The sequence below is a fragment of the Taurulus bubalis genome, assembly GCF_910589615.1.
Source record: "Taurulus bubalis genome assembly, chromosome: 12".
NCBI lineage: Eukaryota > Metazoa > Chordata > Actinopteri > Perciformes > Cottidae > Taurulus > Taurulus bubalis.
Window position 1 is genome coordinate 16,469,468 of NC_136600.1, and position 24,185 is coordinate 16,493,652.

General features: G+C 43.4%; 1 protein-coding gene across 1 annotated transcript; it reads right to left on the reverse strand.

Moving 5' to 3' along the window:
• Nucleotides 1–245: 245 nt before the first annotated feature.
• ddr1 (discoidin domain receptor tyrosine kinase 1) lies at nucleotides 246–23,768 on the reverse strand (the record flags this gene model as incomplete). The annotated part of the gene is given in 18 exon segments (XM_079227804.1): nucleotides 246–2,389; nucleotides 2,797–2,946; nucleotides 3,510–3,777; nucleotides 3,908–4,105; nucleotides 5,037–5,164; nucleotides 5,254–5,555; nucleotides 6,905–7,024; nucleotides 7,857–8,064; nucleotides 9,025–9,189; nucleotides 9,191–9,276; nucleotides 12,051–12,297; nucleotides 14,875–15,061; nucleotides 15,797–15,908; nucleotides 17,042–17,189; nucleotides 17,991–18,143; nucleotides 18,689–18,764; nucleotides 21,392–21,494; nucleotides 23,669–23,768. Coding segments are annotated over 18 exon segments (2,892 nt in total). The 3' UTR covers nucleotides 246–2,248.
• Nucleotides 23,769–24,185: the final 417 nt, after the last annotated feature.

Below are 24,185 nucleotides of genomic sequence, written 5' to 3' on the forward strand. Positions count from 1 at the left end.
AGAATATGAACTGTATTAATACTTATCAATCAAGGAAAATGAAGTTCCTCTTTTCTGTTTCATATCATTGTGAATTAAATATATTTGTGTGTTAGACTATTGGTCAAAACAAGCAATTTGAAGACATCACCGTTGGGCTCTCAGAAAATATGAATGGCAAATGTTCTACTTTCTAATGTTTTATTAACCAAACAATTAATCGATAATGGCAAATCAATAGTCACAGCCATCTTGAGTTTTTTGAAAAGGTTAACTTTATTAAAACATCTACAAAAATAGACAACGATGAATTACCATGGCATCAAGGTAGCAAGCGTTCTACAGAGATACAGAAGACCCCAAATGTTACAAAGAGTTTTCCATATATTAGTAAAGGAAATTACAATTCTGCTCTTAAAATATGTACATACTATTATGCTCAACCTCAAAAGACACAAAGGACGAAATCAGACATCAAGGAGTGTCTAAGTACATAAAGTATATATAAAAATATGGGTTTAGTTGAACTACAGTGTATCAAAAATGACTCAAATGGCACAACCATTGTCAATCAGTAAACATGTATTACTTGATACTCTTAATCACCTCAGGACTGATTTACAGTGCTTTACAATCAGTAAGGTAGATATCATTGATTCTACCGCAGTCAGCTTAATGTATTAACATGGGAAAATGCAGAGGTTGATGTTGACATTCACACTAAAGTCAGAACTCCCAGAATTCTGTTTGAGTAACACCGTAACAGTGTGTTTGTGGAGTACGGTAACGCATGTGGATGAGCGACGATTGATTATCCGATGAGTAAACTCATCTCAACACACCGAACAAAAAGGTTGTCATACATTTAAAATGAGATGAATTCATGGTGCCATTCCATTTTTTTTAAATAATATTTTACATCTCATGGTTTGGCAATGCCTTGTAGGGAGAGGATTTAACAAGGAAGACAGACGATCCTGAATTTTGATCTTCATTGGTAAAAAACTGAACTCACTGCAGGTGAAATGCATTAGAATCCACATTGCCAGGAATCATTTCAGGCCCCTCGCAGAGAGGAGGGATATGCATGTAGGATTTAAAGTGCAGCTGGTTGTGGAATTTGTCATCAATCCGTTGTGTCTGGGTCGCTGCCAGATACAAAAACAAAATGCCAAAACATCTGAAGATGTCCCGGCCTCTGCACCAGATGGCAGTATTGTCTCTCTGCATGGAAAAAACGTTCCAGTTTGTGAGTCACATCACATCGGCAGCAGCAGACCCTCCTCTTCTGTGCCCGTTTCCTCAGGTTTTAGAAGTCCATTTGGCACCAGAGGTACAGTTCTTCTCTCTGTGGCTTCAAGATGGGCTTCAAAAATCGCTTGGACTTTTTTTAACTACAACTTGGGTTGGGGGGGTGATACCTGATGTAATTGCATCGCAGAAATGCTGCTGTTGTCTGGTCCACATCATTTCACATTAGTCCACAATAACTTGGAGTTACAGCTGTGGATGAGGGTCACCGTGTACGTTTTTTGGGTTGAGATAGAGGATTGGCGAAAGTTATCAATCAGTCTGAAAATCTTTTCATAGACTTTTGGTCAAATTATCATTTTTTGTGCCTCAGCGTGAAATAGTCGTACTGATTTCGACTAAAATGTGTGCATTAGGTTATACATACTATAAATACTAAGACAATCCCTGCACATGCACTTTCATGTCTAAACAATAGGTGTGCTGTTCAGACAAGTTTGTGTCTCATGTGCACCTTCACCCGTTACCCTGCATGTAGCATTTATGATGGATACGTAAAGGTCATGAAACATTAAGTGTTCATGTCCTAGCTAGCTATGATCGTAGTTTGGAGCCTTTTCAGTCACTTAGCCTCAGCAGCTTCCTGTGTCCTTAACTCTACAGCACTTAGTCACCAGTAACACAAAGCCCCCTAATAATAAAGTATCTGAGAGGAGAGAAAGCTCCTATGCAGACTGCACCCATCACCCGTGAAATGTAGCTCGGACTCCTACCCGTCTAAAGCTGGGGTTAGTTTTGCCTTTGAGGTTGGGGGTCTGATGTGGAAATAAACCGAACCAGCGGTGTCTCAGCCCCATCCACCCAAAAAAGTACAAATATAAAAGCGAGCAACCCAGGCTCCCCTCTCATCTGCTGCGCAGCACCTCCACCACACCTTCCCCACTGGAGCAAGGATGCAGAAACGTACGAGGCGTTTCCCCTCTTTAGCGTTGCATTTCTCTTCCTTCTGTTTCTTTATCTACACCATGTTCATGGCGTCCTCGGTAAGAAAGGAGTGGATGTCGATGAAGGACGGGCGGAGCTTGCAGTCTCTGTTCCAGCAGCTTAACATGAGCTCGTAGAGACCCTGAGGACACACAGCCGGCCTGCTCAGATACACCTGCAAGAGAGAGAGAGAGAGCGAGAAAGAGAAAGAGAGAGAGAGAGAGAGAGAGAGAGAGAGAGAGAGAGAGAGAGAGAGAGAGAGAGAGAGAGAGAGAGAGAGAAGGTGGGGAATGTTTGATTGAGACATTATTTTAAAATACCCGTTTAGATTTATTTTGAACAGGTTACAAATAATAAGAAAACAGGTGATAAAGTCCACCAGTTTTCAACTGACAAATACCTAAATTAATCTTTATTGTACCATATTTATTATCACTAATTTCACTTCTTGTTGGTCCTCCTGCAGAAAAACTGAATATCAGAACATCATCATGAACCGCCACAGAAATGGAGTTTGAAGTCAGCCGTGTTATTATCTGAATAAAACAGCTGAGCACTCGTACTCCAGACCGTCTGCTGTACCTGTCTGCCCTGGTCTCTGAAGAACTCGCCAGCGTTGTCGATGACTTGTTCATCTGTGAGGTTGGAGTACGGCTGCTCTTGACAAACGCTCAGCATCTCCCACAGAGTGACCCCGAACGCCCACACGTCGCTGGCTGTGGTGAACTTGCCCTGGGAACATACAACCACACAGATAACATCATAATCTCCTCCACTATCAAAATGATTATCTGCATCATTACCATAGGATGACAAATTATTGGTATGGGATGATCATTATTAAACTTTACACATTCTCATTTATTTTTCTTACCGTTGATGTTTGTTGTATTTTTTTAAACAAAACCGAAGGGGTTTAACAAATGTACCCTTGATTCATGTCTCTGTGGATCTACAGGTTGCATTTCCTGCTCCACAAAGACACCGACTACCAAGGTTTACAGTAAACATGCTCCTGTTTGTTGCACATACAAACCAGAGCAACTCCCCGTAAAACATTCAGATTCCCTCTAAAGTAGTTTGTATTTTACATGATGCAAATAATATTATAAAAATGCTCACAGGAGAATTGTTTTTTCTTATTCAAATTTGACCAGTTTCTTACTCAAATTTAAACAAACTCCAGGATTAAAAAATAAAATAAAATCTATTGTTGTAATATATCATATAGTTGATCCTGGGTAACAGTGTGACATACTGCATTGCAACCATCACACACATTCCTGTCCTCTCACCATGAGTATACACTCCCAGGCCATCCAGCGTATGGGCAGCACAGCTCTGCCCTGGATCCTGTAGTAGTCTCCTGCATACAGGTTCCTGCTCATGCCAAAGTCAGCTATCTTGATGTGACGCTCGCCTCCCTGATCCTCTCCGCTCTCACCCTTCTCTCCCCCGACCAGACAGTTACGGGTGGCCAGATCCCGGTGCACAAAGTTGAGGGAGGCGAGGAACTTCATTCCTGATGCAATCTGGCTGGCCATGGAGATGAGGGCCGGATAACTGGGGGGGGGGGGGGGATAGATGACAGATGACAGATAGAGGGAATAATGAATGAATAAATCAAAACTTTGATTGTGTGTTTATCTAAATCGGAGGATATGTGCGATTTGTGTGCACAGTTCTGGTTTACCTGATGGTCGCGGTGTTATGTGAAAGTCCTGTTTTGTCCAGAAGCACTCGATGGGACAGATACTGGTTCAAGTCTCCACATTCCATGTACTCAGTGACCATACAGAGCGGATCACTGCTCACACACACTCCCAGCAGGCGGATGATGTTCGGGTCCTTCAGGCGAGACAGGATCTTCACCTCTTTCAGGAAGTCGTTCCTACCAGGCCGAGGAGGGACCAAGATGAAGGGATATCGCACAGGACAGATAAAGAGGGAAACATGCTGATTTTAGACCTTATGTAAAATATATATCATTTGAATCAACACCCCCGTCTGCAGCTCTCTGCGGCTGTCCTCCGCATCGATTTGTTTTGCGGGTCAATATGTTTGTGTTGCTCTCGCTCTCACTAACCACATAAGCTCACATGAGATAGGAGAGTTATCTGCCCAGTGCAAAAAGGGCAGAGAGCCAAAGTAAGCAGCAGCTGGTGACGAGCGTCAGACATCTAGAAAACCACTGATGCCCAGGTATTTTATTTTTTCAGAGGGTGGAGGACCAAATCAAGTCTAAAACGTGAGAAATATTAGAATCGTATTTGACAGATGAAAAGAATTTCAACCCTGCTTCTGCTGAACATCTCAGTCATGTCATGCAGTTGATAACCAACATATTATCTATGAGGCATTGATAAGATGATATGGTATGTGAAGGCTGCGTTCTCTGAAAGTTTTGAAATCCACATTCTTCTCTTTATCACCTTGAAAGTAATAATTTAGCAGAAAGATTTACTAAAACAAAAATGGTACATTATTAATTAAAAAGGTATATATTTTATATTCCCTGAAACTACCTAAGTTCTCAAGGACTGTCCAGCTTCCATTTGGAGGAAGTCCTTTGTATTAGTTGGCTGTCTGAAAAACACCCAAGGCCCTCTGATTGTAAGTTAAAAATCCTTTACTAAATCATGGCTGTTGACGCATTTCAACTTAACTAGTTTTCCTCAGGGTATGAAGTGTGACAAGGACATTTAAAAACTCAATGGGGTCATGTAACACTGCAGTTCAGTTAATTTCAAGATGAGCCTTAAAAGTGGAAAGAAGTGTGAACCACAATGAAGCCAGGCTCAGCTGTGTATAATGTTACAGACCTAGCATTCTTGGAGGCGTCCGGGCGCAGGATCTTCACTGCGACCAGAAGAGGGCGACCTTTTCTCACATTGAAGGGGAACTCCAAGTTGGGAAGGTCCTGAGGGTTCTCGATTTCACACAGGTGAACCTTTAACCAAATAAATAGAGACATTGTTAAAAGCACAACCACCCCTCCCTCCACACACTCACACACACACATGTCAGGTCATTCCTCACTTCTCCAAACTGTCCCTCTCCCAGCTTCTCCTTGAAGATGAGATATTGGCGCGGCAGCTCCGGCAGCGGGGCGCCGTCTGCTCCGGGGCTCGAGGAGGCCAAGGCGGGCACGGCGTAGGTGTTGTTACCGCTGACGCCCTGCAGGCTCACTATGTCTGCCTCAGCGTAATGAGGAACGCTGGGAGGCAGTGGGGGAGAAACGGGGGGAGACAGGGAGGGGTACGGAGGAGAGCCGGGGTAGGGAGGAGGCTCCTCTTGAGTGGGGGGGAAACCCTTCTCCATGTCCATGTCCAAACCACAGGCTGAATGCAGGGGGAAGAGACAGACAGGGTGGATTAAATGGAGAGATTAGAAGAGCTCTGTGATTAAAAACAGATTTGTTTTGCTTCAAGACTATTTGTTAGTTAGTGAGAGAATCGCATGCTATCACAAAGAAAAAGAGATAGCTTGGATTTGAGGGAATTTCATGACAAAAATAAAAACCTTAATTCCTGATCGTCTGATCACAGCAGGTATCCAAATCACAAAAAAAGCACATAACTGTGATGGATGAATCTTTCCGGGACATTGTATTGACCTGTTCTACTTTCTTTAAACTAAAAAAATAATCTACTGCTGTACTTGCACATTTCAAGATTTAATTTTACAAAAGCTGTAACAACTTAACAAAATCAGCTTCAATGAGGCTCTGACAGGCTCATAAGTCAAAGACTTGTGAGGAGTGTGGCTGAATACCAAGTTGTTACAACCTTGTTAAAATGATAACGCAGACAGCCACAAATGGGAATGCTGCATTGTAAGATCGATGCAGTGTTCATAAAAATATTATACAAAGATTGTTGACACCAGGCCAACACGTATCCCACTTAGTACACAACCCTTAAAATGTACAGCAATGGCCATTTTCTTTTTAAGTAGTGCCTTTTTTTATTCCAGATTCACAGAGCGGGGCTCTGAGGTAAATGCTGATGTCGGCATGCCAAGATCCTCACATCCCAACAATGTCCGTATGTTTTTGTTAAACAGTCATAATGTTTACCATGTTAACCACTTAAGTTTACCACGTAAGCACGTTAACATTTGCTGATTAGTACTAAACATAGTACAAACCCTCCATTAGTTTTCAGGTATTCAACAAATTAAAACCCAATGATGGAGCTAGAGGTCATCAGATTCAAGAGGATTCATCCACTGGGTACCTGTCCAACATTCATGTTGACTCATTCAACAGTTGTCGAGTCAGTCGAGAACAAACTGATGAACCAACAGTCAGACTTCAACAGAGCCATGCCGGCTCAACAAAGCAGTCTGTGGGTTTGTACTTCTCAGGGGAAGTTGGAAAATTACTACAGTTCCCCAAATACCAAACTATCCCTTCAAACAAAGTTATTTGGAGTGGTGAGTAAAAGAGTGACTAATTATGTAAGTAACAGGCGGGATGATGAAGGTCAGACGCATGCAAAAGAGACTTCGTCATCAACATCATATCCCAGAAGCATCGCTTTGTGCAGCGGCTGCGAGAGCACTTCTAAAGCCACCGCCCCGAAAGGTAGGTAGGTAGGTAGGTAGGTAGGTAGGTAGGTAGGTAGGTAGGTAGGTAGAGGGGAAGGGCCGCCTCCTGCCTGCGTCGGCCCAGTCTGAGGTCTCTTACCCTGGGGCACATTGAGGCTCTTTTCCTGAGTCTGAGAGGTGCTGGGGACAACTCGGGGTCTCAAGCCTTTTCTGTGATCTGACAGGAGTAGGTGATAGGCTGGGTTGTTTAACAGAACACACACACACACACAAACACGTACGGGACGAGGCGCGGTGCACACAGGAGGCATGATTTGAATCACACAAAGTGGCACATGACACAAAACACACACATCCAACGAAACACGATAACAACCATTAGCATGACAGTGTTAGCATGTCCATTATAATACAAGAGGAGGAGGATGGGTTGCACTGACACGAGCACAGAACAGAAGAGCAAAGCAAGAACAGGCAAAGTTAACACAACTCTCACAAACATAACAAGAAACAGTGGATTCAATAATGTTTCTGTTTCTCCTGTTATTTTAAACTCACACAGGCGCCTCATAAAAGACGGCATGCAGACCTCCAGTGGTGCAATGCAAGCGAAGGAATGCCTTTTCTCTCTTTACTCCTCTTTTCTTTTTCCTCCCTTTTCTCAGAACAATAGCCCTTTTGTGCTCCCCTCTGCGCTGTGCATCTTTATGGAGGCACTCTTCCTCTCGGGGTGTTTGGTTTGGTTTACTTTTGTTTGGTGTGGTAAAATACATTGTGAGGCCAATGTTTCTTGATATGCAGGCGACATTTTCTCTCCTGTTGCTTCCCCTTTGTGCATGAGTTTGCTCATCGATAATCGATAGGCTCAACAAATGAAAAGCATGCAGACTTCACAAACCACATACATATTTGTGTAAATTTCTATTCTGTACACATGTATTTAGCATGTGGACGGTTTTACTGCATGTTGGCATGTTTTTCTACATCACGCTGCTAAACAAAATGTGTATTCTCTGGACTAAACAGACAGAAACAACTGACCCTGTCATATCTAGAAATGGACTCCATAACTCTGTAACTCCATAACTAACCTGTGCTGTCTCTGGGATCCCTTGGCCGTAGCAGAGCGCTGGGCTCCTGATACTCTCCTTCTCCCTCCCTCTCATGGTCGCGGTCGTCGGGGAAAGTGTGGATGCGCTGGTAGCGGCTGGAGTAGCTGTGTGTGTTGTTGATGACCACGTTGTCCGAGGGGACTGACAGGTGAACCCGGAGCTCATCACTGGATAGACTCCCCTGAGCCTGGGAGGGCAGAGGATTCATAGGTAATGCAGGAAATACAAGATGTGGTCCTACAATAAACCCTGTCCATGTTCAGAGAGTGTTGAGTCCACTGCATCTACTATCATGTCCAAGCCGTATATATATTTATGAGGGTATGCTACATAAGCATGTACACCTCGCAGTATAACACAACACTACCTCTCAACACCTCTTTTTCTGACTGAACATTATAAAAGGCTATTGTTTTAGACTTGGATCAGTTCGACCGACTTGTATCTTATAAACTGGCACCGAGTGTAAATGTATCATTTGAATTCCTAAAGCAGATGGTGATCAAACTGTGGAAACTGCCTCTAATCTTAAACAATTCACATCCAGATGGAAATCCAGTGGTGCTCTGCCAAAAGACTGGCAGTTGTTATCAATCATTTAAATCTGGTTAAGGAAACAGTTCAGCCTAATCACACAAGAATACATTTTCTCATTTAGGCTTATTTATTCTGTAGAAAGTCGTTAACAGAAAGATCTGTGGATGATTCAGAATAACCATTGTTTCTATAAAAGCAAGCAGATTTAGATCTTTGAGCAACACAAACAACATTAATTTGACTTCTATTGCACTTGGGTGGTAACAGAAAGAGATAGATGGTCCAAAATGATGTCTACTAAATACAAGACTTCACTAGTTACATCCATACATTATCTGTAACCGCTTATCCTTCACTGGAGCTCATCCCAGCTGACATTGGGCGAGAGGCGGGGTTTGCCAGGCAATCACAAGGCTGACACATACAGACACCCATTCATGCTCACATTCGCACCTACGGGCAAGGAACTTGTGTCCACATGAGTCCAGTCACCCTCTTGCTGTGAGGAGACTGTGCAAAACTGTGCCGCCAACTACTAGTTACAGCCAAATTACCAACGGCAAAAAAAGTGGCTGCTTGAATAATGATCAAACATTGCATGTTGACTCACCTTGCCCAGTATCTTTTTCCAGTACTGCCTCCACAGAATGACAGCTATCACAGCCAGCAGCAGAAGGATGATGCCCACCAGGCAGCCAATCAGAATTGCTGTATTACTACGGTCATCCTTGGCTACAGGAAGCCCCGCCCTTGGAGTGTTGGCACCAAATTCGGCATCTTGAGGAGGAAAACATAGGTGCAAATGTTACGTTTTTGTATGTGTATGAGCTTGATTGTCTGCAACCTGGTGTTATTTGTAGCTCTGTATAGATCACTGTCCATTTCACTGTGTGTTAACATGCTGGCATGAGTTAATGCACAGTTCAGTCTGTGAGCATTAGCTCTTTCGGTGCAGTCACGCACTCTCTCAGGGGTGTCTCTCACCCCCCCAGGTCAAACGTGGCAAGCTATTTGAATGAAGGATGGAACTGAACTCTTCAAACAACTTTAACAGAATAAGTGACAGTTTGTAATGATTGCTCAGTTAAGGTTGAGTGTCCATGTCACGAAAAGTGCTGGCAGGCGCAGTGGGGGCGGGTCTTCATCCATAGTGCCTTTTTGAAAAGTTTAGAGATTTTAAACTATAAGCGGTTGCCAAAAAGAAAAGAAAAAAGGGTGCACTCTGAAAACAAACGCTTGGTGTAGCATTTCTCTAGGCAACAATATGTGGCCGCATATTGCCTTCTTGTCATTGGGGAAATTATTTGTATAAAAGACGCTGGCGCTCCGACAAAATGCTATATGGACACTCAAAACCAAAAAACTGGCACACATGACATTATGCTTTCATGTGTATACATAAATACACACTTGCAAGCACACACTCATTTACAAGCCACCACGTTGTCAAAACAATTCTCCCAGTCAGTTTGACACCATGCAGGTAATAAATAAACCCAAACAAAGCCGTTCAACCGAAGCCAGTAACAAGGACAAAGCAGCATACACGACACAGAAAACCCATTTCCAGTTTTTTTAAAAAGCCTGCTATTGTTAAGCTGTGTAGAACAGAGCCAGCTACCCGACAAAAAAAACATGCAGTTTGTGAGACCGCAGGAAGCCATGTTGTTATTGTACATAAATATGATGTACTTTAGCTGTGTTAGTGTTTTTTCCGACAGCTGTATATCTTCAAACTCAGGGGACAGAGCCCAGTGCCAAAGCCTGCCCCTGCAACCACTCCTCCATTATACTTCCTCCACTCTACTGAGCAGTGGGACAGTTTTAAGACGCTTGAGGAGGGCCAGAGCAGTTAGCTCTCGTCCCTCGGTTCATCTGCTCGGTCTATTTCATTTGTTATTTTTTTTGCTCTCTCACCTGACAGCGTCCAGTTACCAGTGGTGTCCATCATGAAGGAGGAGGTGGGGGGTTCTGGAGGAGCGAGGGATGGACAAAGGAGGAATGTGTGAGAGGAGGAGGTGAAGACTCAGAAGAGGGTGATGAGGAGAGGAAGTCAGGAGTCTCTTTTGGCTTGTCATCCATGTAAATCAAAATCACTCAATGTTCACACCAACTTTTTAAAAGCCAGACTGAGATGATTAAAAAAAATATATATATATCAAGAATTTAAAATTGAAACATTTGACCTTTAATATTAAGCCAGATTTCTCCTGCCCTTTACAGTACAATGAAATCTATAAGATAAGCATCCGGCGTTGAGCAAATGTTTGGCTCAAAGCCAAAGGATTGCAGAGCTTGTGATAAAGAGGGCGGCTCGTCAGACATGGGCCTCCTTTGGCACTGCCTGCCTTTGGCTCTGCTTTAGACACATGGTTTAGACACACTGCCGACATGCTCACACTCATCACAACTGCAGAGAAAGAGATGGGCAGAGAGACTAGAGGTGATGAGAGAGAGATCAGGGGAATTAGAGAGGCTAGAGAAAGCAGAAATGTAAAAGAAGGAGCACGGTGGGTGACGAAAGAAGGAATGGTTGGTGGAAAGGAAGATAGTAAATACAAGGAGATGTGGAGGTGGAGAGCAGGGGGATGAAGACGAAGAGGAGGAACAGCAGGACTCACCAGATGGGCCGGCAGTGGTATTGGAGGAGCTGTGGTTTGACGTGGGAGAGGAGGAAGTGAGGTTGACAGGAGAAGGAGAGGAACTGGTGGTAGGAATCTTGGGAAGATTAGTAAGAAATGAATCCTTCTCTGTTGCATCCTCCTCATATGATTCTGGGTAAAGAGAAAAGGAGAAAGAGCGGGGGAGACAATTTAATGAAAATTAATCATGTTTTATGGGATATGGCTAATCTGAATGATTTTGTGTTGGCAAACTGTTACAGTGGCATCCCTAAATTAACTGGCCAACCAACCATGGCTGTTTTGGTTTTAATAGCAACATCAGCTGTCCCATATAAGAAGATTAGGCTGAGAGATTTAGTGACAGTAGCTGACATGCCAGATCACTGCTGGGTCAATTAATTTTAGCTACCCGAGTACAGTGTGATTAAGGAGCACTTTGCTGATTCTTAGTACGCTAAAACTAACAGCAATCTCAGTCGGAGAGCAGCAGAGGAGTCCTCTATCTGACTGCCAATCAGAGACGCACAAATCCTGTCTTTGCAGAAGACATCAAAAACCCCTTTGTGTTTTCTGCGTGGGTCTTTTCCAGTCCATAAACAGGACAGTAAGGAAGAGAGCAGAATGAAAGGGAAAAACAGGTTCTGAATCTAATTTTTTTAATTTAGGAGGGTAAAAAGAATAACAGATACAACGCTTTACCCTTTAAATGTTTTTTTGTCAAGAACATCAGCATTATTTCTTCTGTTGAATCCCTGCCTTTACACATTCAATCAATAAAAAGCAAACAGTTGTGATTCTGAGTCTCTCCTGACTTTTACTTTGAACATTTGAAGAATGCTGATTGGATTTACACCCCCTCTAACAATCTGTTTCAGTTATCTCCTCTCCTGTTGCGGCTGTCTATATTTAGCCATTGTGTGGGCACAGCCAAATCTCTACTGGACCTCCAGGACCGTGCTGGACATAGTTGATAAAATATGTGTGGCATAAAGTGGTTGCTTCTGTTTCCTACCAGAAAGGAAGGATATCTCACTGATGAGGAGCCAGCGGTCAGCAAAGTAGAATTTGCAGCGGAGGATCTGAGCCGGCCGGCCGCCCAGTGGAAGGAAGATGGGCCGTGAGGAGGGGTCTTTTAGATCCTCAAGGGGCACGGGCAGAGTGAGCTCAGGGGACCAGGGCTGGAGGATGCCAGGCTTGAAAAGACACTCTACCTTGCCAAAGACTCGCACGCCCTGAGTGTGGCGGTTGTTACTGTGCACCTAGAGGAGGGAGACAAAAGAGGGCAATAGAAAGAGGACAGATGAAGAGATACATGATGTTGTCCTTTAAATATCCAAACACCTGATTATTTCCCTCTTGCGTTGTTCATTTATTATTCGCGAAGGGGCACATAAAGATTCAGTTAACACACAAAATGAATGACACATTCTCATCCTGTTTAAACGTAATTGCTTTGGCAAAACTTAAGAGCTGAGCAAGACTACAAATTAACAAAATTAGAACACAGGAGGGGTAAAGAAAGGATGCAGGAAAAGAAAGTGTGTGACAGAAGACCGATGGAGGGGAGCAGATGATACATCTTTCCTGCTTTTTACAAGCAGGCAAGGCCAAAGAGAGGAGAATCCGAGATCTAATCTACAAGGAGACATTGTGGCCTTAAGGAGGAATAGGAGCTTAAGGAGAAGAGAGAGAGGGACATAGAGGATGAGGAGGGTGATTAAATAAGCGAACGAGAGGTCAAAACTATAGATCTGAGCGATAGAAAAGTACCGGTAAGCCGATGGAGGGAGGTTCTGTTCCGCTAAGAGAGAAAGGGTGGTGCGAAGGCTGCACTGACAGGTTAACTATTAACCTCACACTTACTGCGAGGCCGGCCTCTCTAACCTAACCCACATGTAAATGTACACACTCACGCACACACAAACGAGGCATGAAGAACAGCTGCACCAGATGCTGAGTTGGCGTGTAACTGATTCTATCTGAAAAGGGACATAAATAGGGGTTGGGGTATGTATTGTATGTTGATGCTAGTGGTGGGGGACTAATAAGTCAACAGAACCGAAGTAATTCACTACTCCTTTTGTGAAAACAGCTCCAATGACCTGCGTAAAACTTAATTTGAGAGCATAACACTGCATTCATTACGTTTTGCTTGTTTCATCATAAAGCCAACCTACATTCATGAGTTCCCTTTGATCTTTTTGTTTAATTTTTCCTCCCTCATGAGCTTACAAAGAACGGTTTTGCATAAATTCCCAGAGGACAGAACTGAATCTTTACATAGATTTGGGGTCCTGTTAAAGGTCCTGTAGGAAGTGCAGGTTACGACTAACAAAAGGTCAAAAGAGCAGATTTCCCTTTGGGAGAGTGATTAGGTGCAGGTTAAGGAACGACAGAGACAATACAAGCCAGAGTTAGGTTCAGGTTCCCACTCTTTATTTATTTGACCTGTATGTCTGACATATCCGCTCTGCTAGCCCAGCATAACGGTGCATGTCAGCTGAGGTTAGTGAGGGAAAACCACAGGGGAAAAGGCTGGAAAAACAGGATAAGCCTTGGAAAAACACTAGGAATGCCGCTGGGAAAGAGTAAAAAGGTAACTGAGAAACACTAGAAAAATAACGACAATGTGAAGAAAAAAAGAGCTGAGAGAGAACATTCCAAAACTTGGGATCACAGTCAAAACCAAACCTCTAAAAGATAACTTTATAACTGACTAGGGATTCATGCTGTTCAATATGCACATATATCGGGCGACTCTCACCCAAACCAACATTCCAACCCCTGTCAAACGAGACAGTTATAACTCAAACTGGGTTGCTTTATATAATCCTTCCCCCCTGTTGGTCCACAAACTAACCCCAAAAGCCACATAGACAAACAAACTGTGACGCAACTTGGTTGCACCCAGACAGCCAAGCCATGATAAACAATGGCACATTAAAACTAATTAAATGGCTGCAGATGGCAGACACATAACTATGCTTCTTAGAGAGTTTCATCAGATGCTCAAAGAAACAATCAGCCTAATGTCCTGCTATAATCAGTACGACATGCTTTTCTTGTGCTAATGAGGTAATTAATTAACCAAATATGGGTATTAATTAACAAGCGGGTCAGAATACTGGTCTTCACGAAACACACAGGATCTCATTTTAAAACATCAAGGAGTTAAATATGATCAGTTTTACTTTGATATATGCAGATTTATGCATCAAGGTGCTTTAAAATCAAACCATCTCCTATAAAGGGGGAACAAGTGGTATATCAAGAAAGATTGCATTGTGAACTAATCTTTATCTTTGAAATTAGTTTTTGGCACTTCTGCCGTCTACTGGACAGTTGGCCGTTCATATGCAGACAATAAAAAGCAGAGAGGGGAATGACGTACACCTCAGGTCCTCGGCCGTGTAAATTTCAACCACGAGGCGTTCTTGAGTCATTGTTGCAAAGACTAAGAACAAAATCCCACATAACACTGACATTAATTTACTCGCAACACTAGAGAGACATCGTCATCAGATCTGACAAGCGGTGAGATAAAAGACTGAATGTGCATTAAACTCGACAGTCTATAGATTTTGCATATGTTCTGGCTTCAGTGACTTGTGGACGAACTGAGCTGCAGTGCCTCTTAATCCCCATCAGAGCTTGTTTTATAAAGACCCCTGAGGACAGACCGGAAATCTGGGCTTTTAGCCTCAATGACGTCTCTGATTTACAGGCAGCTCCATGCTGCCTGAGATTCCAGGGGGATAGTAATGTCCTGCATAACCCTCTCACATTCATTCACAGACAACAGCACATGCACCGTCACGCAAACTTTCACTGCCTACCTGCATGTTGTGGAAGACACGTGGCTTCTCAAAGTGGAACTCAATATCCACGCTGCCTTGCCCAAGGGCTTCCCGGCTCCAGCCCAGGTAGTCGTACCCTGGCCACACCCTCAGCTCTTTCGTTTGTATGAAGTCGTCTCCTCCCAGGACACCGTCACACAGCTGACCCAGGCCTCCAAACTGCATCCTGCACAAACACTGGATGGGTTAACATGCAGCTCTGTGCAGAAATATCTGTCACTTTCCATTTACAAATGTATTCATGTACCGGCATGCATAGATGCATAAATAAGCATATAAACATAGATGCACATGCAAACAAGCTCGCACACATATATTCACTCACTCACTCACATTCACACACACACACACATCTGCTTAAAGCACGTCTGGATTACATCAAACGTGTTAACTCACCCGCTAGCAAAACATTTCAGTCCCATTACCCACACAGCCCATGCAAGTGAGAGGACCCCCATCAATTCCTAGTTCAGCCCTTCTTTGCTCCCTGCCAAAACATTACGGTCAGGAAACGCGCCTCAAATCCCAGAGCAACTAAAAAAATAAAAAAAACGACATTCCCTTTCGATTAGGCCAGAATTTCTTTCAAGAAAAGATTTGCCTGAGACCCCACTTCAGTGCGAACAGATGTGATGAGCGCTGCAGAGAAGATTTTGGTATTCCACTGAGTCACTCCACGTTGCCAACCGTAAAACGTGTGAATGTTTATTGTGATAATATTTGCAAAAGCAGTGTTGCAATTTTACACCCATGGCCACGTCGGTTTCATCATGCATTTCCATGAAAACAAAATCCAAAAAGGAGCAGTTTAAGGAAATGTATGGAGATGAGATACTTACTCAAACATAGAAATGGTAATAAAAAGAAGAAAAAAAAGCCAAAGACATTCTGAATATCTTACCCTTGCTCGGTGCTCCCGTCGTAGGTGGTGTCATTTAGATAGACAGGCATGCCAGATATGCCAGACATATGCATGACGTGACCCAGTGGAGCTGTGTAAGCTATCAACCCATCTGAGTAACACAGATACACATACAAATATTCAATACTTGTTGAACTTTTTTTTTTTCTATTCAGGAGAAAGACCTGCACAAGCTGCATGTGAAACTTAATATATTCGTCATGAGCAGCTACACGTTTTCTTGAGTCAACATTAAACAGTAATCCCTGCCGCGGGGAAACGGCTATAGCTGTTTTTAAGTAGTAAAACAAACGAAGAACGGGTCTGAACAGCCCACACAACATTTACCGGAGAAATTCAAGCCTCTCTGCCCCAATATACAGCTAATCAGCCCGCTCCACGAGAACAGAGGTGACGTCAGCAACAGCCCGCTGCTCTGCTACCCACAATAAACAACGCTTCACATAGCATTTACAGTATGCGTGCAGTATTCTCTGTTTACACATACATGAGTGTCTGTGGATGTGATTATGCACTTAGATGTGTGTTTCTTGGGTGAGGGAGTGCAGGACACTGAATGTAGAACAATAAACACAGCCAAGACACTGTGCCGCCATCAAATCTGATATGAGATGAGATGAGAGACGGAATGTGTGTAAAACTTTCTGAAGACATTCTGAATCCTGTATAATCTCTGGATTGTGGGTGAACGGAGCTGCACTGAATGCACATTAGAGCTCATTTTAGAAAGATGGTCTCCCTGAAGACACAGATCAGGACCTGGGGCTTTTTTGGCCTCTGTGACAGTTATGATTTACAGGCAGCCTGATGCCGTCTGAGGGAGTTAGATGGGGCAGGAGAGGAGGTGAGACAGCCATAAATACTGAGCTTGTCAGTGTTGCGCATGGAGACCAATACAATTTATTACTGTGTGGCTTGTTTTAACTGGAAAAAACTCAGCAGGGCTGTTAATGTGATGCAATGCCTCAAATCAATGCATTGGACGTATGGCGAAAACACACTATTAATCGTTACAAATCCCCTTTGTACCATTTGAATACATTTAAAATGATAGTGACCTCAGTCACCTTCCCCATATGAAATGTGATCTGATAAATCAAGGTCTTGGGGGGGCATATCCTAGAATACACAGATCATATGAATAACAATAAGTAACAACAAAAGAAGAAAGATGTTGTGTTTCGGTGATCTCTTCATGTCTCTCACTTCCACACAAACACTTACCGTTCCAAAGACAACCATAGAGCTCCACCCGAAGACAAACACTCATAACTCGGTCAGCCAGGGGGTAGAAACGCACCATGCGGGCCACTATGGGAGGGCCTAGGTCTTTCAGCACCACATCATAGGTGTTCTCATTCCCTGACACCACCTAGGGGCAAGAGGTACACATATCAAATCACACAGTCCATTGCTGAGGGGTTGGATGAATCTCGCCTCATGGCTCTGACTTTTCATTCAGCGTGTCTTCAAATTCTTTTAAGATAAGGGGAACTCGTATGCACTGACTTTTTCTTAAAAACACAAAAGTGTAAAGAAGGACTGATCTTCGAGCGTGAGCCTCTGGTAGTTTTTATTGGCGCAGTTCACACTAAAAGATTTACATTGGCTGGAAATGTCTGAATATTTGTTGCTTGGCAATGTCCTAAAATAATAACTGGAAGGGAAAAACAAACGGTGTGATTCCATCCCTGAAACATTGGCTGTTGGAGGTCTAAATTCCCATGCTATCTAGAAGTTGTGCAAAACACAGTGCAGAACTTAGTCACCAAAGAAAATATTGGACATTTACCAAACACAGTACGATGCCTTTATCTGCACGAGGTAAGCCCTCATTGCAGTGTTGAAAGCTCAGGCAGTGAAGGCAGATTTAGTCCAAACAGAAAAGCTAGTGGACAGAGTTTAGCTGGTGCATTGCCAATAAATGATAAATAAATCAAAAGCAGATGAATAATCCAGCCCTCTGTTTAACAAGACATCATATTAAAAACAGCCACGGGACATTGAGTTGTTTTCTATCAATAATGGAGCATCGGTCTCAACTGTAAGTTCCTTGATCCCCCAAAGCTTAAATAACGGCATTCAAATGGCTGCCGTCCTTCATCAGAGTACTTGTGAAAGGGGCAGTGGGCCTTGCTGTAATAAACAAAACTAAAAGACCATGCTTGCTTACTTCCTTGCCCCAGCGATCCTTCCAGGTGATCCATTTCACTGCGTCTCGGGAATAGCTGAGCCGATATTTGCGGGCAAACTCCTGGCCGTGCCCGTCGGCGTGACGACCCTGGGTACCAACCAGAGCCAGGAAGTGGAGTTTGTGCAGATCCACCTGCAGGAGACGGAGAATATCAAAACACTCGTCACTCACTAAAATACAGACAAACAGATTCATTAAAAAAAGAAAGTTTAATACGTCACATTTTGATATGTGAAGGTAGTTTTAAAAGAGTAGGTTATCATTTTTGGGAAATAGGGTTGTGCAGTAGAAGCTGGTTGCCCAATAGGACTTAAAGATCTCCTTCTGTTCTTTTGATAAGATGCACCATCCTCTCCCGTCTTTAAGCTAAGCGAAGCGCCTTCTGGCTTGAGCTTCATGTTCAGCGGGCAGAGAGACAGACAGTGATATCAATCTAACTCTCAGCAATAACTAAATATAGTGTTTTTCTCAACTCATCATAGCTGATGAGTCACTCCAAAGCATGGCCCTGAGTGAATCTTTAAAGACTATTATAATTTTCCCAACAACAATTTATATCAGCTTCATAATCACAAAATAACAGACAATAATGAAATCTTATTCTTTTGGAAAACAATACTGCTCTACTTCCAAAATGTAACTGTGTGAATCAGAGCAGAGTAAACTGAGTATCTGACCTGAAGGTATTCTGATCCACTGGGGAATACGGCTCCTGCAGGACACCACGCTCCATCCCCCTCTCCAGTGCTCAACCTGCGACAAACAAAGGCTTATTAATGTTGGATAACAAAATGAGAAGAAAAAAAAACTGCCTAAGAAATGTTGAAATAATAACTGTGCCACCAACACTCAGGGATACCGCTGAGAATTCAATAAAAACCCTCCTCTACCACCACACTTATTGATTGCACAGCAGCCAAACTTTCACATATAAATGGGGCAATGGCGTCTGAAAGAGAAAATCCTGGCTATGGCTTAAGGCGCACACCAATCAGTGGAGAGAGAGCGAGAGAAAGAGAGAGACTGCACGAAAATACAGACAGCATGAGAGATGAAAGGGGCAGAGTGAAAATGACTCTCTTCAAACCCCACAACAAGATGTAGAACATCAGGACCGATCTCCTCGGGCCGGCCACGACCACACACGTGCACCGCTAAAAGATTTTCACTCTGTGTGACCTTCCTCAATCTAGCTTGAGAAGAAAAGTCCATACTGCCACCACATACTGGCCACATAAAGACCACAAGCTTGGCGCGTCCGTGATGTTGGACAAACTCGCATGAGGAGCTTTGGAACCGTCGCCAGGCCACAACAACGCTCCGACCAATACGGTGCTTCTCTCAAAATGAAAGCTGCTGCTCAGACCGCCAAAACAAATAACTATATCCACTAGCGCCACTGTCACACTGACAGTATTTCAACAAGTCCCCTCGTGGGTGAGATCATGCAGCCGCAAACCGCAAGATGATATCAACACATTAGTGCTGCACATAGTGTGTCCTGAGGATGAGGAGGGGGAGAGGAAGAATTTGGCAGGGCAGAGGTCAGTCCACCGTTCACCAGTCAGCAGGGTTAAGAATACAGCACGCTGTTCTGCCAAGTACCTCATTGTCTTCCCATTCCTCTTTTGCTTTCTACCTAAATACCAGCCAACAATTCATCCTTTTCACCTTGTTCTCAATTCTGCTTTTCCCTCCAACTTTTCTCCACTCCCTCACACTATGCTGATATTTCACTGCCTCAGAGTAATAACAGCCATTTAATACCTACCAGCTCTGCAACCCTCCCTTAACCCTGCACCTTCCCTCAAACCCCATTTTCAGATTAATTTCTCTGCAGCTTTCAGCACACCATCGCAGTGATCCACCTTTCATTTGTTTTCTCTTCCCGTCTCCCCCCAATGTCTCTTAAAAAAAGCTCAGCCTTATAATCATTTCCATATGGTTAGACACTCAGCCAAGAGACCCAGCCCTTACAGACCAATGGAGACAAATTAAAATACACTCATTCATGTTTTCATGACTATTGGGGATATTACATTGACTTACATACATTTCCTAGAGACTTACCCGAACAATAACTAAAAACCCAATCTTAAACCTTACCCTAAAGTTGAAAGAAGTCTTCACCCTAAAATGTATTGAATTATGTTGTGGGGACGTGCAATTGTCGTGGTCACACACTCTCTCAAATGCCCGACTTAAGTATAGCAGTTCTGACTTAGCTCATTTATATATCTGACTTCACTGCCAGGCAGACATGGTGGGAATGTAATAACCCAGTAGGTTTTACAAAGACACACCATCATCTTTTATCATGATCCATTAGACAAATTACTTAACCGTGGTGCAAACAGACTAAAGATAAAGCATGCAGACAAACCCATTAGTCCACAGTGATATGTGTATGTGTTCCTGTATTGGAATGTGTAATTGATCCTGTTAGTCCACTTAACGTTTACTCCAGTAGAAGTAGATCAGTTGCCCCAACGAACAGTGCAGTAGCTCATTTGACGGCCACTCTGACTAAACGTGGTCAATGTGACATTATAACCCATAATGTTTTAATGTCAATAAATCAGACAAAATACATATAACAGATTCTATTAAATATAAAGTGCTGAACAAATGTGGGCAGTGATTCAAAGATCTGGGACGAGGCAATGAAATAAACCCCATCAAGTACCTTCCAACAATTATGTAGCGAATAAGCTTTGTGAACTGGCTGAAAGGTTGCAAGCCAAACTTAAAAAAGGGCTTCATCTGTGGTTTTGCTAATCGTTTTACGAACCATAATGCTAAGCTTTAGAAATCTTAATGTACTTCTGTTGCACACAATTCCTTTCATCTCTGTATAGTACGAACACCAATTAGCACACTCTTGAAACTTACTTGAATTGTGTAAACCATCACAGTAAACATCCAGTCTGCATTAATGGTACTTTCATGGTCATGCAGTTTAATTGCAAACTGATTTGAAAAGTCTGCACTGCATTATCCCAAAATGGTATTGTCCTTTAAATGAAACATCTTATTAAAACAAAATCTAGCATGTTATCACCAGCTCCAAGTGCTTTTGGACCGTCAGAGGTTAACTTTTCCCTTCGCTGCAGTGATGTAGACGTGTGCACAGTACGGCGTGACATCACTTTAGGGTGTGGTTACAGGTGCAACAGGGCAGCAGGGACGTTGGGTGTGATCAGCCTGATGATACGTTACTTTTAAAGCAGAATTACAGTTTTCAGACTGTAACCACGCAAAGTACAGCAAGAGAAAATTACACTTGATTACTGGGTGGGAATAATGTACTTAGTAACTTTCTACCTCACACACACACACACACACACACACACACACACACACACACACACACTTCCTACCTTCCATGTTTGGCCTCAGTAGAGTCTGACCAGGCGCTGGAGGCAGTGATGTCAGAGTCTGGGATAGTGCCATCCTCCATCCCGAGGGCGTAACGACACTGAGCTGCAAGTGAAAGAGAGAAGGAGAAAGTGGGAGAGAGACACATGAGCAACATTCTCATTCGTATGGAGAACATGTCCAAGGGAAACTTAATATTTCCATTTGAACGTCAGCAGCCATTATTGGTCACGCAGCATAAAGTTGTTATGTCATCCCTGGGAAAACTTCCGGACTTAATGCTTCATAAACCACACAGACAGCGTTGAGGAAGAAAAATAAAATACCAAACTCCACAATAAATGTTCCTGTCCTCTGTTATTTTATTACAGAATCTCTCGGGGAGATTCTGTACTAATGAGTTCATTTGAAACATAATGGCAGCGTTTTGCATCACTTATTCCTGTGAATCCCTTTTGTCCTGTCAAAAGTAACAACAGCAAAGATAGTCATTAAAAATTCATCTGAAGTCATAGTGTATCCAGTGTCTGTGAGATAACGTGACCTCTGAGACTACACCTTTCCGGTTTTATTTATTTTTTCCCCACACAAAGCCACCTCCTCAGGGCTCCAGCGATCCTGCACAGCTCCTGTTACGGTTACCACTGCTCAGGGAACATGCCGGAACAGAACAAAAGAGAGAAAGAAACCAAGGGCAAATGAACGAACACAGACAGGTCTCAGATATCGGCTCTGACTCGGGTCCAGCAGCAGCATTATCAAATGATCCAGATAGCACGGTCCCAGGCAAGGATTACCCAACAACGCAGCTATCCGCTCTGAAGTCAGTCATGAGGAGGAGATGGTGGAGGATGAGTGGCTGAGGAGGGTTTGGGGAGTGATAAAGTGGAAAGGGGTACTGACTGACAGTGATATGGAGGGAGGCTGAGGGTGACAGAAAGAGGCGGGTGTGGGTGGGCATCTAACTCAGTTTCTGTCATTGAGTCAGCGAACAGGAATGTTGGGCTGAATGACAAACCCCTAAAAACCCTGCAGCAGAGAGACACACACACACACACACACACACACACACACACACACACACACACAGCAGACAGGTGCCCATTTTATTACATCATCATCACCACACATCGCCAGTCAACACCCCGCCATCTGTAATCTTCTCATCGTCTCTCGCTCCGTGTGTCCTCTGCTTTTACTTTCTCTTGTCATTTTTTTATAAAACTTTTGGCCCACACACCTAACCTTCCTGTTCACACTGTCGAGATTGATTCAGTTGTTTCAAAGGACAATATGTGTGTGTGTGTGTGTGTGCGCACGCACGCACGCACGCACGCACGCACGCACGCACGCACACACGCACACGCGCACACGCGCACACACACACACACACACACACACACACACACACACACACACACACACACACAGTCTGTTCATCCATCTCCAACCGTTTCTTTTTAATCTAATCCAGTGCAGACATAATTAGTCAATAAATGTATTGGTTGCTCAACAGAGAATATTGCCATCACAAGAGCTATACTGCCAACATGCCTAAAAATGGGTTGAACTGATTAAAAAAAATATTCAGATACGTTTTTGTTGATTGAATAATTGATTAATCGAGTGATTGTTTTAGCTCCGATTAGGATAATCTATTCATCATAAGAGTTATAAATCCAAACATTTGATTGATGGTTCCAGTTTCTCAAATGTTGTCAACTAAGCGATGAGTAGTTGAAAAAAACTACAACATTAAAATAATGATCAATATTAGCAGCCGAGTCACATTTACAGTCTAGCTGCTGCAAGCAGAAGGTCGACCGCGCTGCAAACAGTCTTCTGGTTACACCTGGTTGGCTCTCATTCACTATCCCCTCATGCACTCCCTTCCCCGACGATTTGACTGACACTTTCATGAGCTGCCTGTGCATTAGCGGTCTTGGCAAGCAGAGAGGGAGGGGGAGGCGAGCTTTCTCATTCTCCCATTACACACGACACAACTGGCTGGCAGACAGGGAGCGGACACAGGATAGCCTGTTGATAGCGGACAGAGAATGAGCCTTACTGATCTGAGAATGTCGGAGCAGCAGGACGGACGGTGGCTGTGCCCCGTGGACGCGAGGACGCGAGGGGTAAAAAGAGGGGAAGGGCTTTGTGAGAGTTTGCGGTAATAAAAACTTGTAATGTGCCAACTGCCAAGCTGTTTTAAATGTGGCATTCTTTTTGGGAAGAACAGTAAAAGAACAGAATTTGGGTTTACCCATATGACATCTTACCTGGGTTAAAGTCCCACTCATGGTCCTCAGAAGACGACACCAGCGCCACCAGGACTGTGACCATGGTGACAGGAAACAGACGCAGGGTTGGCAAGGCCATGACAGCAGCTACACACCTGGTTACCTGTCCGGAGACGCACCGATGTCCACAGGCATACCTGTCGCAGAAAGATAGATATTTAAATTTACATTCACTTTAGGATTCTTCACTGTGTTTGTCGAAAATGCACCAACCACCATCAAACCACAAATGCTTTTATTTTCATGCCTGTATATTCATTATGCAAACACACAAACTTACTCTATAGCCTGAGGCTGTTGAGGTCCTGGCTCACTTTCTCCATCGTTAACTCAACTCCCTCAATCAAATCCTCTTAGTCTAAAGCACATTGCATATCTCACAGTCATTTGTTTCTCTACACTTTGCATGCTGAGCTCAGTGGATCAAACCCCAGTGGAGCAAGCACAGCACCATATAACAAAGTTATTAAACTTTCACACACTAATGTGTTCTTCT